Source organism: Myripristis murdjan, chromosome 11 (assembly GCF_902150065.1).
Source record: "Myripristis murdjan chromosome 11, fMyrMur1.1, whole genome shotgun sequence".
In the NCBI taxonomy this organism is placed as follows: Eukaryota; Metazoa; Chordata; class Actinopteri; order Holocentriformes; family Holocentridae; genus Myripristis; species Myripristis murdjan.
This window is the reverse complement of record NC_043990.1, coordinates 20,707,199-20,721,819: the sequence shown is the minus strand read 5'-3', so window position 1 is coordinate 20,721,819 and position 14,621 is coordinate 20,707,199. Positions and strand designations below refer to the sequence as shown.

The 14,621-nt window shown below is 41.3% G+C and overlaps 2 protein-coding genes across 6 annotated transcripts in view; both read left to right on the top strand.

The window, feature by feature from the left end:
- Positions 1 to 2,175: 2,175 nt before the first annotated feature.
- Positions 2,176 to 8,564, top strand: dazl (deleted in azoospermia-like). Of its 3 annotated transcripts, none has more exons than XM_030062915.1 (10): positions 2,176 to 2,318; positions 3,761 to 3,883; positions 3,997 to 4,088; positions 4,413 to 4,464; positions 4,568 to 4,634; positions 4,728 to 4,867; positions 5,399 to 5,479; positions 5,670 to 5,720; positions 6,204 to 6,268; positions 6,961 to 8,564. In XM_030062915.1, the coding sequence occupies exons 1-9, from the start codon at positions 2,316 to 2,318 to the stop codon at positions 6,246 to 6,248; spliced, it is 654 nt and encodes a 217-aa protein (XP_029918775.1). In that variant the 5' UTR covers positions 2,176 to 2,315; the 3' UTR covers positions 6,249 to 6,268; positions 6,961 to 8,564. The 3 variants fall into 3 exon arrangements, with proteins under 3 accessions (XP_029918775.1, XP_029918776.1, XP_029918774.1); XM_030062914.1 differs by lacking the exon at positions 2,176 to 2,318 and adding an exon at positions 2,454 to 2,609; XM_030062916.1 differs by lacking the exons at positions 2,176 to 2,318; positions 6,204 to 6,268 and adding an exon at positions 2,453 to 2,609.
- A 1,421-nt stretch (positions 8,565 to 9,985) lies between these two features.
- Positions 9,986 to 14,621, top strand: part of rftn1a (raftlin, lipid raft linker 1a) — a 23,701-nt gene continuing 19,065 nt past the window's right edge. The window contains exon 1 of one of the 3 annotated variants that reach the window (XM_030064123.1): positions 9,986 to 10,052. The gene's annotated coding sequence lies outside the window, so the exon portion shown is untranslated. Of the gene's footprint in view, positions 10,053 to 12,176; positions 12,243 to 12,859; positions 12,993 to 14,621 lie in introns of those variants that run through there. The other 2 variants (XM_030064122.1, XM_030064121.1) reach the window with 2 other exon arrangements.

The following is a 14,621-nucleotide window of genomic DNA, read 5'->3' as shown; positions in this document are numbered from 1 at the left end:
CCTCATCCGGGAATTTCTCCGCGCCAACAACACCTCGTTACTAAGCAACAAGACACAAATTGAATATCATCAATCTATCATAGATATTGAATAATTAATCAATCACATATATTCAGGTTCTGTGACTGACACTTTATCACCTGTAGGCGAGGCTTAGATGATGCAATTTTTGTATTTCTTACAACAGTTTACAGCTTTAACTGTCATTCAGTTTAATTGAAAACTTTGCCTTAAATTTGAAGAACAAACATTTGTGTGGTCTCACTTCATGTTCCAATTTAAGAGATAATTCATACTTTACATCTCTTCCAACGCTGATTTGCGGAGAGACAATGCATTACCTTTTGGAGTTACAACCGCCAGCAGGGGTCACACTATGAGTTAGAGACCAGTTTCAGTGACCTGTATGTACTCTGCAATATGTGACCAGGACAGCTGAAATACAAATGCAAACTGTCTAGATAGACACATATAAGAAAAAAATAGATAGATAGATAGATAGATAGATAGATAGATAGATATAACTTATCAGTTTGGCATTTTGTCAGCTCAAAATCTTTTTTGCAAATAGAGGAGGCAAGTGTCTTATGATTTTGTATGTGTGTTGTATGTTTCCTCTCTCTCTCTCTCTCTCTCTCTCTCTCTGTCACTTTCAAATAAAGTAGAGATGCCAAAAAATAAATAAATAGATAAATAAATAAACAGACAAAATAAAATAAAAAGAAAGAAACTCTGTCTTGGTGTTTCAGTTTGAAAGGTCATCTAGAGGCAGCAGATATTAAGGACAATCAGGCTGGTGTTGGTAAAGTCCATCTCCATAATCCTCCACATCACCTATTGCATCACCATTGTTGCTTTGACCAGGACTGAGCGTGAAGCAGCAACTGGTGCTCTATGGCTGACAAAGAGAATATTGTTGTCATTGTCACAGGCAGACCACTGATCAGTCCCAGCTGGATGCTAGAGTCCAACGTGGAGGAGATGCTGTGGACTGGCAAAAACAGACTGCAGCTGTGGGCTGCTGTGTGACTGCAGCTGCTATCAGCTCACAGGATCTGGCTGGACTGGTGCTCGTCACTGCTGAAGCCAGGAGCATTCATCACAAGATCACTCAGAGCCCCTTCAGCTGCTGTTTACTGTACTGTTTACATGTCATTTTCCAGAATGGCTTGGACCATTCATTTGAATCCCCGTTCTCATTCTCATTAAACTCAGTCGACATTGAAAATGAGCTGAAAAATCTTTATTTATTTATTTATTTTTTTTAATTGAAACCATTCAGAAGTTCATCAGGTATCACTGTGAAGTTATGTTGATACCAGCAGGTGCCATTATTTAGTTTATTTCTTATCTTTCATAAAGGTGTCCAAGTTTACGTGAGAAACAGTGAAATTCAGTTTCTGCAGCGGTACAGTCCTATATTTTATCAATAACATGCTTGTGATATCCAGTATAAGAATAATGTTTGAGAAACCAATACATTTAACTTACTCGTACATTGGCTGAATACATTGTGTAATAATACTGTTCATTCCATCTACATCTTTCCTTAGAATGGAGCATTATCCTCAGTATTGCAAAAGGCAGTACACAAGAAAATAGTACATAACAACACCTTCCTCTACTGTACTGTGGATTAGAGTAATCAGACGAGTGCATAAGGCAGGAATCAGTCAAACAGAGTACAGCTTAACCCAAACCACTAGGCCAAATGTCATCCCCCACACCTTAAATCCACGATGGATTAATTTTTCACATGTGTGCAGAAACATGTCACATGAATTGTTATGGTTTCATACTGACTGGCAAACACCCATAGACAGATTCTGCCCCACAGTGCTGTTTACATAGTTTTTCTATGGCCCCTACCACAAGTAGACAGTGACTTACTACAGCTTCTCAACCTGCTGTATTAAAGAGTATTTCTTCTATCCTATTCTATTCTATTCTAATTCTATTTGAGTAATGCATTTATTCCTACAATAGTCATGATAAATAAAATCATATATCCAAGTACCACAGCAAAAACAAACTCACAAACTCATGTTGGCTAGTAATATCTACTATACAACTATCTAACCGACCACGGGACATGAACAAACGATTCAATTTCACAGCAAAAAATGAATTTAGAAGCAAAACTGCCATCTGGTGCCATGAGCGCCTGCAAAAGAGAGGATGCGCCGTGTGCGTCAGTAGGGCGTGGCCTCCAATTGGCTGTCTGGACTTTGTCGTGAGGCAGAACAAGCTGTGGTTTTTGTGTACTAAATTGTATCTAGCTAATTTATTATTTTTTCATTTTAATCATTTTAGATATGGTAAGTCATTGGCGCTTTACTTGTTACGGTTGTAGCCATGGTCAAATGTGTCGACTGATTTATAGTGCTAACTTTCTAGTGTTAGCGAAAGTTAGCCAGCAGCGCAAAGTTGGACACGAGGTCCTAGTTTCAAAAACAAAAAAAAAAGGCGCACACGCTGCTGGTGGTTTGCGGTGTGAAGTGGGGTGTATTCACAGCTAACTTCCAACTTCAGATAGAAACATTGTCATTATTAACTTCAGACTACCGACCTGTTCGGTATAGCATAGCTCAATGGGTTGCACGTCGAAGGTAAGTGTAGACTGTTTATCGTAGCGGGAAACTAGCCTCCATTTTGGTCCTGGTAAAACACCACGCTTATCTCTAGCTATCAATAGAAACCATTTGAAGCCATTCAAGCAACGCGTGTTTTTGGCGATGATGAGTCGAATTCATTTAAATCGGGGTATTTCTTTATCCAAAGGCCTCTATGTTAGGCCAGCTACCTCACGTAAACTATTCTTCACTAGAGGGTGCATGTATCTCTCAAAATAGCTTACAGCCACCTTACCATTTGAATTTCTAATTGATTCCATATAATGCAATTTCCTAGCAAGTGCATGTTCTGTCGTTTCTGGCTATGTTAGATAAGTGGATCTTCTCAGAAGTATTTTGGTTTGTGTGAAGTATTGTATTGTTTAGATGTGTAGTTGAAGACTGACAAATAGATTAACAGTGAACCTCTTCAACCCTGCCGGTTCCATCATTGGGTTCATCATTGCTGCTCGGCTTAACTTTGTTCAAACCCCAAAAAAACTTTATTTTAAATTCCAGTACATTGTCCAAGGTTTACCAAGATATCCAGTGTGTCCTGCTGAATTACAGGGAATTGTGTATAAATGATGCACAAGACATCTAGATTTTTCTGTTTGATGTAATGGCGCAGCCATAAAACAATGGGGTATTGGGTTTAAATATTTCTCTCAGTATAAGCCTAATGTAGCTTCTGTGAACTGCTGCAACCAGCAGATACAGAATATGTGCCATTGTCCTACAATAGGACAACAAATGTTTTATTTATTTATAACTGTGAAGCCACTTAGTGGGAAATCAGAGCTTTAGAGATTTTTTAAAAAATTCTAGTGAATTAAACAGCAAAGTGAAGCTATGCTCAGTTTTGTTTAGGTCGTGCTTGAAGCTAATCAAGGACTCCTCTTTGAAAACTGGGCTAGCTCATAGGGAAAAAAAAAATCCAAATTTAAAAATTGAGTGGTACCTTCATTTCATCAAGTTTCACATTATTCATGTCTTCCCGAGAGCAAGGTTATGTCACTTTTACATGAATGCTATTGTCAGAGTTAGAGATGTGCTCAGCTGGAAAATAAAGATGTTATGTCATGGTATTGCTTAAGTTACTATAGAAACCTACTATACATCCTGTATGTGCATTGATTTATTTTTAGGATATCCAGCAACAAAGGAGCAGCTTTCATGGGTCCCCTTCACCAAGGCTGGCAAATGGTTACATTCTACCTGAGGGCAAACTGACTCCCAACACACTTTTTGTTGGTGGGATTGACATGAAGGTCAGATGTTCTCGTATGATGTATGCACTGTATCCACGCAGTGCACACATATATGGATGCTACATGCTTAAGATAACATTTTTTTCTCACTTGAAATTCATAATACCCTCTAGGTGGATGAAAATGAAATCCGAGACTTCTTTGCAAGGTTTGGTGCTGTAAAGGAAGTAAAAATCATCACTTACCGAGGGGGAATTTGCAAAGGGTGAGTTTCACTGTATCGAGAGGTAATTTAAATGAAGCCCCCCAAGCATGAGTGCTTAGTTTTGCTTCTTAATACTACATACCAATTGGACTTTTTTTTTTTTTTTTATCAAAGCTGGTTGGTTGCCAGATTTGGCTACAGTATGGAAAGCGCTGTAAGAATAATTATATATTTTTTTAAACCATTTTCCGTTAAAATATTCAAATATTTTAGCATATAGTTTATCAAGTGGTTTAATTTATTCAGTTTTTTCTCTTTTGGGGACAGGTGCACTTTACTAGATATTTGTATTGGTATTAAAGTTAGCACTATTTTCTTCTCAAGGTACGGGTTTGTGTACTTCAGTGAAGACGTCAATGTCCAGACAATCATTGAGGTAAGAACAAATTCTGGTCTATATCGTTACAACTCTTGTTACATTGTTTTCTTTTTACAGTGACGAGTAACATTTCCTATGTTTACACTTAAACTTGCCATAGCAACAGATCAGTTTCAAGGGACGGAAACTCAAGTTGGGCCCTGCCATCATGAAAGAAAGGAGCCCTCGTATGTATTACAGAGAACTTCATTCATATTCAGTATTTGATTGTTTTTAGGCATATTGAAGATTGTGCTTTTGATGTTTTGCACCCTTTCCAGGGTCTTTGCCACCTCGCCTGGTTGGTCCGGCTCCCTGGATGAGCCCCACCCCCTACATCTACTGCGCCTGCTGCTCGCCTGTGGGAGGGGGCATGGCACAACCCCCACCCCTGCTCAATGGAGGAAACCCCTACTCTCAGGTAACACACACATATACATACAATGCAGAGTCTCATTGGAAAACAGAGATTGCATTAGCCAAGAGTCATGCAGTCATACACTCCTTCCTATCCTGTCTGTCATATTAGATCATATTAGCTTTATTGAAGCTGCCTCATTATAACAATAAAGAATAGAGATGTAGACTGGAGAATTGTCTTTCAATCTACTCTCAATTTACTAGTAAAGACAGTAAATCAAGTATGCTGATTGGACTTTATCACATCCTCCCTGTGAAGAAATTTAAAACACATCTGAACTGGTGAATCACTCAGAGAATATCAACTGTTAACAACACGATCAGCTGCCAGTGCAGCCTTGGCAGCCTTACTAATGTGAGAGAAACTCTTGAGTGGCTGATTGCTGCAGCGTTGACCTCCAGTCATCTCCAACAGACAGCATAGTGAGTCAGTGTGGATTTTAACATCTGCTCAGCGAGCACAGCTCACCACACACACTAACACACTTCCTCGCACCGCGGTTTTGATATTTCTCTCTGGCTCTATTTGCAGCCTTACTCCTATTCCAGCTTTGCAGGAGTCATGATCCCGCAGATGCCCATGAACTACGCACAGAATACCTACGCCTACCAGGTACACACACTCTCACACATACCCTGGCACACAGTATCTAAACAGCAGAGCACATATGGTGTTGCATATGAGATTAAGGCGTCCGCCTGGTTAAGATCCAGCTGTTCCCCTGCCCACTTTGCTTTGCTCCGGTACAAATGAGTGTGTTGGTGTGTTGACCGCTAACCTCCGGCCCCTCTCTTTCCCACAGTACACTCCTCCTCACTGGACTGTGGATCAGAGCACACGGCCTGTCAATCAGGTGACTCATGACTGTAGTGATGAATACCCAAGCTTTTTGTTGTTTTGTTTGTTGAAAACCCAACATTACATGGTCTCTGTGGGTCCATAAATGTCTACTCTCTATAGGGAAACTTTCAAAATACAGTGGATAAGATCAAAAATACACAGTCACAGTGTGTTAGTTCCTGAAGAGCTAACATTTTGGAGATGCTTGGCATCGGCACATTTTCCATTCGCTCATTCCTTGTCAACATGTTGTCTACAACCTGCGTTGTTCATTCACCTGCCACTAGATGGCCTTGTCTGGTCATGCAATGTGCATTAGCGGAGGCGTGAACCATTTCAGTCAATTTTAGATTCCCCCTTTATCCCCACTGTAGAAAGTAACTTGTCAGGATTTGCTTAGTATATTTGTGGTGAATTTTGGGGCAGCTTTTTGGCAGCTGTTAACATTTTTTAAGAATCATCCAGCTCACTTTGTGATGTGATGCCCCGTTTCCAGAGCTTTGTGGACTGTGGAGTCCAGACTTTGCTGACTGTGCTGTAGTCCACAGCCCACTGAGCCAGGTAGAGGACCACTGCAGGTGTAGGGCTCTGACATCCCACCATCCCTACCACCTCTTGTCCACTCTGCTGCTCCTGTTCTTTCTCCTCTCCTCAGTTTTGTCCAAACTGTGGTACATCTAGGGCTGCGCAGTTAATCGATAATGGCTTGAAATAGCAATATGGATAAGTGCAATAACCAAATAGCAGCAGCTGCATTTTTTTGGTAAAGGTAAAATGTGACCATATACCATGAAAATGAAGTGTTGTAGCACTACAGAAATGCCCTGGCCTACATATCATATTCTCCAAATGTAAAAAAGCATGATGGTTTGGTGCAGACCCCAGAAAAAAATCACATCATCCTCATTTCATTAGATTTTTCCAGATAAAATTATGCTAAAAATGTGACCAGTAAATAGTACTGCAATATTTGTTAAGATGGTTGCATATGATTTTCATAAATATGGTGCAGCCCTGTGTACATTCTTTTTCTGTTCTCACCATACCACCTCCACACAATTCCTACAGTTGCACACAGGGTTCAGGAGTAAATCCCAAGACTAAGGGTGATTGGTTTTAAATTGATCCACACAACTCATCTAGTGCTCACTGTATTGATTGCACAATTTTTAATGGAATCATAAGGGCTGTGTGATTTGTATGGGGAGTTGATCCCTGCTTGTGGTGTGATTCTTCTGCTCCCTCGGACACAGGGTTGGCTCCAATGAGTCCAGAGACAGATGACGTCCAGGACAACTGGAAGCAACACAAGACTTGCCGCAGTGTTTTCAGAACGCCCTCCTGTCATCTCCTTCCCTACCTTTTTGAGACCCATTTTAACACACAGACTGCGGCCACTCGCCATCATCACTTCTACTTGATTGGTCACGGTCCCATCCAATCATGGCCATGATTGGATGGGACAACAGTCTTGTGGTTGAACCACTTTTAAGCCTCATGGATCACAGCTGGTCACACTGAAAGAAGAGCACCCTCACTGCACTAGCCAATAGGAGGGCTCACCATTTCTCCTTGTTTTTCTTTTTTGTCTTTTGTTAATTATTCTAAGCCAAGATTTGAAGAGACTTTTAAGGTCACACTCTGTACCTATTTATATTTTATGTTTTATTATTTATGTTGGAATTATTTTAAATGTTTGGTGGGGATTTCTGTCCTCTGCAAAGGCTCTCTGTACTAGAACATACATAGACACACACACATAAATATATATATATATGTGTGTGTGTGTGTGTGTGTGTGTATATACACACACATACACACATCTTCTGATTAAGAAACTTCATTAACTCATCCTATGTAACTCATCCTATGTGGCACAATGGCACTTGGTCACCACATGTTTTCGAGCACTCTTTATTGTGTGCTCTTTATTTTATTTCACTGGGTGTCACCTAAGTTGGTAAATTGACTTAATTCCAATTTTGCCACCTTCTTTTAGTTTGTCATCAGCATCACTGAATTCCTGTCTGTCCTGGTCAAACACCTGAGTTTCAGTTTGAGTCACAGAATGGGTATTACAGCACAATGATGATCCGTCAGCTGATTGCACTTTGTGAAATCACCCGTCACGTGACTGATATTTGGGAAACTGTTCTGAGCTTTCATGCTTGAGGAGAATCACAACATCAGTTTTCCCAGTAGTCATCAATCAATCAACTTAATTATATGGAAGAGAGTAGAAAACTGTTTTAATCCACTTTAAAATGAAGGACATGATTTGGGTTTCATTACATCTGCATTGTTAAGAAAAAAAAAAGTTCGCTGTATACATAGTTCACTGCACTAGTTTCTCCCTTTTGCACTTTTTGGGGCTTTACATGACACATTTTAGTGACATAAGTGATAGATACAAAAGTATGGCATGTGCACTTTAGACATTTAATTCTGAGATGCACATTTGGCATTCAGGGTACAGCATAGGTTTTTGTTTCTTCCCTCTGACCCAGTTGTGCATAGTTTTATTTGGGTGGTGTCAGGGTCCTTGTTCCCTGCCTGTGTACTGCAGTTAAGAAATCTGATTGTATTGATATAACTATTCTTACGAGAGCCTTGGGATCTCACTGTTTAGTTTGGTATATTTGTTACTGTTGAGGTGTTCTGGGGTTTGGATGTTAGCGTTTGAAAAAATAAAACTTGAACCTAAATTATAACTCAAGCTGTTGCAGAGGGTGATTGTGAAGGTTTTGTTTTTGTTCTGTTGCTTGTTCTTACCTTTCCAAAGGTGAGGTTGATTCTAACGGTACATTTGGCCTGATTATTTGTCTATTTCTAAAATACAAATTTGATTTGGAGACATGCTCAAATTGTCTTTCTTTTACATGGCCAAAAAAATCTCCATATAAACAAGTCATTCATTCCCATTCAGTGATTAAATCTTTTTTCTTGAAAACAAATGGAAAAAATTGTCCATCTCATTTAATGAGATAATCCCACTTGTTTCCAGTGCTGATCAACTTGTCTCCAAAATTCTCTTTATTGTTACCAGAGGGCCGATTTTGCCTTATTCTGCCCTTTCTTTTCCAACATAATTGTACCTGTTTTTTAAAAAAAATTGTGACATAAGTGAAACTACATTGGTCAAAGTAGAATTATCTCATCCCACTGGCAGGTTTTTCCACTTTATTTAATAAAATATATGTATTCAATTGGTCAATATGACAATATATTATTTGTTAAGATGGGGATTTTTCCCAGCGTGTGGTTTGAATTAGGTGATCTTCACCAACATGGAGCTGCAGACTGTAGTCTCCCCAGCTCTGTTGCTCCCAGCCTGCTTGGGTTTGTCAGTCAGGGTTGGCTTGATTGTCTGCCTTGGCAACAAAGCCCATCATATCTCTCGGTCATACAGAGCGTTTTGTTGTTGTCACAGTCTGGTGGTGTGACTGGGCTCCCCAGGGTGCCCTGTCCTGCCCGCACACACCCACAACCCCCAGTCAGACGGTCTTGAATTATGGATAAGTCTGGATAGGTTCTTATCAAATATGAATCTGTAAAGGCGAGCCTATACCACACAAACAAGTCGCCAGACAACCTTGAAAACCCTGCTGGAGGACCCACACCCACATGTGACACACTGACACACTGAACCAGAGCAACCTTTAACACTTTGACTATAAGGACAAAAGAAATAATTGGACAGATATGGAAAAAATGACTGATTTGAAATTAATGCTATTCACCCCCACCCATTCCATTCCCTAAGGAAAAATCACTATAACATTCCTACAGGGACTTACTGTCTGTGGTTATCATCGTCATGCTGATACTTTGTGATACTTCAAGTACTACACCTTTCAATAATGTCACTGTAGTACTTTATAGTAGCCAAATTCCTAGAAATTTTATAGGATTTATTTTTTTGAAGTGTGTTTCTAGGCAGCATGGTTGCTTAGAGAGTAGGAGAGAGGAGGAGTGAGGACCGCCCTGTCGCCTTACACACACACGCACACACACACACACACACACACACACACACACACACACACACACACACTGGATAGAGAAGTAGAGGGGTGTGTGTTGATGAGCGGAGCCGCGTGTAGCTGCTTGAGAGATACAGTCGCATCCAGTTGCGGTTAGTGAGTGGAGGAGTCGGGCTTTCTCTCTCCAGCATGAGCCGGTGTGCGCTCCAGTCTTGCAGGCGTGATAACCCGGAGGACGGCGGGCTTGACGGGGACGGACATTAGAGACGGAGGGACGCCACACATCAACTACTTACCTGCCGCTTACCCAAGTGTTTGAGTCCAGCGCACCCTTCACACACACACCCTGAGCGACTTGACCGGTAAGTACAAACCTGTAGACTACTTATTTCTCACAGGCTACTGCAAAAAATAACCCAAACTCCTTAAGAAATACATGCAGAATTTTAGTTCAAAAGAAAGGAAAATGAAGTTGCACTTGTGGATAATATTCTCTTCAAGTATATAAGCGTTTGAGTGGCCAAAATATATTGTAGATTTTGGATATACTTGCAGCAGAGATTTGTTGTCAACAGAAACCAAAAAGTATTTCCAGTGTCACCTCCATGTTCATATTTTATTGGCCATTATCTGTCTTTCTTTGTTTGTTTTTTAAAATAAAGACTGAATTAAGTGGCCTATACCTTGATTTTAGGGTGCTCAAACAATAATAATAATAATAATAATAATACAAACTTTATAGGGACCGATCAACACAGTCCTATTTCAGGTTGTGAGAGAGACAGGAGGAAATAAATAATTTAAGATCAGGAGTCTGGAGAGGTGATACAGCATTTTTTTTATTTTTATTTTTTTGCTGATCATCCTCTTGGTTTGGAAATAGCCCTATCTTTGATTTGCTCTGTGCCATCTGTATTCATGACAAAACGAAATGCCTGCGCCCGGCGCTCCCTGTCACAGGTTCACTGTGATATGCGTGACGGAGTAAATGTGCCAAGCGCAGATGGAAGAGGAGAGCGCGATGGAGAGGGGAAGATGTGTGTGCGTGCGCGCGCGCGTGTGTGAGGAGAGGGTGGTGATTCGGTGCGTAAGCGACCTGTCATGTATCATTTCCCGTTCACTAAACTGCCGCCGTTAAGTGGCACCACCAGCCAGCCACGTGTAGAGAGCTCTCAGGAGACGGGAGGCGTGCGTGCGTGCGTGCGTGCGTGCGTGTGAGTGTGTTTCTGGTGTGTGTGTGTGTGTGTGTGTGTGTGTGTGTGTGTGTGTGTGTGTGTTTGGACGGAAAGCAGAAAAAAGACAAAACGGTATAATTCATCACCAAAAACATGTAATTTCAAGCTAGAGTAGAGTGCGGCCGTAAAAGCAGCGCTCTCCTGAAATGCACGGACATCAATTAGTCACAGCACCACGTGATCACTGACCATACCTTTACCTGAGTGAGGCCATTGTGAGAGAAAATACCTGCATTTGGAAAGCTGCACACTTAAAGAGCTGCATTCTAGCCCGATGTGTGTTTTTGGAGTGATTTCAAGTCATTTATCACACTGACAAATAGTAATATCTTCCAAATCATCAGTCACTGCTCCACTTGAAAAATGTACTCTATGGAAGTGGAAAAATTGGTGGGAAATCATATAATGCAGAAACTTTTTTCCTCGTAGCCCGGGTTTAGTTAATTGATGCCCCTGCAGGTAGTCTTTCTTTCTTTAATAAGATAACTGTTCTTTTTAGAGCAAAGTAGGCTGTGCGACGAGCTGTTTGACACACCAATACATCAATGTCATCATTTTGTTGTTATCGTCGCCACGGAGCCTCATTAAAACAGGTTTGAGGTGACTACTTTGTTGCCGGGGGATCATCACACCTTCTTCCGAGCAACTTGACATGCTCCCTGTGCTCTCTCTCACTCTCGCTCTCACTCCTTCCTCCTCCTCCTCCTGCTGCCGCTTTTCTGCTCCCTCGTCCTCATCATCTCCCTCCACAGTGATAGAGGAGTGGAGACACCGCGGTAGGGTTCCTCCTCCGGGCCATTCTGTCAGCAGTCATTGTGAGAGTCAATGTAAGAGTCGCTGAAATCTGTAAGGTAGTCCAAGAGTTTGATTTCTGTTGTTAGACAAGTGCAACATCCCGAAAAAGCGACTTGATTCAGGCTAACAAAATGCGTACAGTCCAGAATAAAGCTTAAATATCTTGCATCTGGGGGGGCAAATGAATGTTCCTTTAATGTGATTTTTGAGTCCATAATTTATTAACACATAATGTCCTGGCTCGTATAGAAAAGCGCGCACGCAACAATGCGCAAAACATTTGGTGTTTCTCCATGACCTGAAGAACAGTTGAAAAACTCGACTTCGTAGATGTTATTTTCTGAACATGTACTCTCACATTATGTATTTTTAGTCACTATACCAGAGAACGTGGCTATTGTGAATGCGTTAAGGGAACATGGGATTTTTACTAATAGTTAATGTGATACATGTTCATGCTAATGCCAGCTTAGTTAATGTTTGAGTAACAATATCCATCGGAAACAGCCCTACGATGAGCAGGTATTACTTATCATTAGCTATGTTTTTTTTTGTTTGTTTTGTTTTTTGGTTTTTTTTTTTTTTTTTTTTTTTTTAATAAAACAAACATAAGTGTTTTTTGTTTTCAGTTTGTTTAAAAGATTGGCGAAACATGGGGCCGTTTCATTTTGGAAATAATTGCATTGACCAAAGGGAACATTTCCGAAGCTAAAAAGACAAACCAGTAGCTAACAAGCTAACGTTTGCTTGCAGTAAGAGTTTTCGTTCCTGAACTACAAAATACAAAATGTGCCAAACGCGAATTTTGGTGAATTTACACGCTTTTCCATGAGAAAAGCGTGTAAATTGTAATTAGACAATTATAGGCCTGTATGTTTATGCCCCATATAACCGACGTTAGCTAGCTAGTTAGCATCTTAGATGTGGGTTTTTAGTGGTTTATCAAAAAACAGTGATAAAATGTGACAGAGGGCAAGATAAAGATATGTTTACTGACACAATACAGGAACAACATGATTAGTATAGAGGTGGAAAGATGATTTTTAACATTGGTATTATTGGGTAGTCTCCATATGTGGCGTCCTCCCTCCCCCTCCGTGTCCCTCCCCTCTGTTTCTGTCTATATTTAGTGTGAATACTCTCAAGCTGCTGCCCGTGTCGAGCTGTTCCTCCGCAGCGGATGAACAGTGCTCCTCGGCAAGCAGGCTTCCCCCCTGAAGAGCGCAAGAGGGAGCAGAGCGGTGGCACAGCGCAGACGGATTATCCCGCCGTGTAAATCCGTTGTCATTTCAAAAGTCTCCGTTACAAGAGATTCTCTAATGAGAAGCCCTCCACTACTCCCTGTCTATCTCCCTCTCCTCGCCGTTCCCTCTCTTTTTCTCTCCTTTCATCTGTCTCTCTCTCTGCTCTCTGCCTGTTTAATGGATGTTTTGTGCTGTCAAGGCCTTTTCTGCATGTGTGTGTTCATGTGAGAGCGAGAGATTCTGTTTGAAGTCTGCATAAGGGTTTCATATTTAAACAAAATGGCCTCGTGCAGAGTGGAAAAAAAGGGCCTCAGGTCTTGAACTCACAGGAATTTCTTTATTACTACAATCATGTTTTTTTCCCTCCTCTACTCTCTGCAATTACTCCATTTGTAAGCCTCATAGGCAAAGTTCATCGGTGTAAGCAGGGCCTCTCTGTTTTGAATTTGAACAGTATGCAGGTGATGAAAAGGATGATGAAGAATGCGGATCAGACAGTGGCGGTGTAGTGGTTGTAAGGCCAGTTAAGACCAAGACTGGAAAACATACAGTTACATTGGAGAATATTGTATAATTTGAATAATCCCAACTGCCACCAGCAAAATAGTAAGCAAATCGTTCAAAATTGTTAGGACGATATGATGTTCCAGCAGAATGTAATGCATTATGCATAAAAAGAAATGTGATTCTCACATCATTCGAGAACCGAGATCATTTGCATTGCAAGAGTGCAGAAATATAGAGGAATATCCGAGACAAGATGAAGGGTGAGACAAATTAGGTGTGGATCTAAATGTTGGAACGATGAAAAATCGGAATGAACATTTTCATATGCGACCATACATTTGCTTTTATTATTGCCACCTTTTCCATTGTAATCATCCTCATCATCGCCATCATATTGACCTTGACCTCCTCCTCCCTGCGCCTGCCCCCAGCCCCAAATCCCTTTTCCCTAAGCAGCTAGAGCTGAAGTCTGCTAAATGTCCCACATTAACCTGCCTTGGTCCCTGTGGCAGACAGAGCGTATTAAAGCTCAGGCCTGGAGGGAGCATGACTGGGAGTGGATCTGCACACTCCGTCCCAGTTGTAACCCAGGGGCTACTTGACTGGCTGGCTAGAGACATGGTAATAGTTTATGGGACTAACAGGCGCAGCAGGGGAGCACTTCTGCTGTGAAAGCTCATTGAGCCACCAGACAGAAGGGTTGAACGGAGGGAGGGAGGGATGGACAGAGGAGGGACAGGCCAGCATAGAGGGAATGGGATGCAGGGAGGGGCAGAGAGGGCTGTGGAAGGGATGGTGAAGAGGGGATAGAAAAAGAGGGAGAAAATAGTGCTGGAGAAGGGATTTAAAGAGCAAGGGAATGAGGTGAGGGAGGTTGAGAGGCAGGAAAAACAGTAGGAAGGAAAAACAAAGGAAATGGAATTCAGTGAGAAAGAGTGTAGAGAGATCAGAAGGACAGGAAAACGGAGAGATGGAGATATTTCAGAAAGCAGGAAAGGGGGATATTTTAAAGAGCAGATAGTGAGAGCTGGTGAGGCAGACAGACAGGTTAAGAGGAAAGAGGAGAAAGTGAGTTGAAGCGAGGTGAACGGGGGAGAGGGTCAGGAGGGGCACGTTCCCATTGGTCTACTGTACATTGTGTGGTGTGTTG

What these genes read in the sequence shown, in the direction of transcription:
- dazl (XM_030062914.1), top strand. An exon ending in CATGAAAGAAAGGAGCCCTC is followed by an intron (nt 4,635 to 4,727) that starts GTATGTATTACA and finishes CACCCTTTCCAG; the next exon opens with GGTCTTTGCCACCTCGCCTG. An exon ending in GAGGAAACCCCTACTCTCAG is followed by an intron (nt 4,868 to 5,398) that starts GTAACACACACA and finishes CTCTATTTGCAG; the next exon opens with CCTTACTCCTATTCCAGCTT.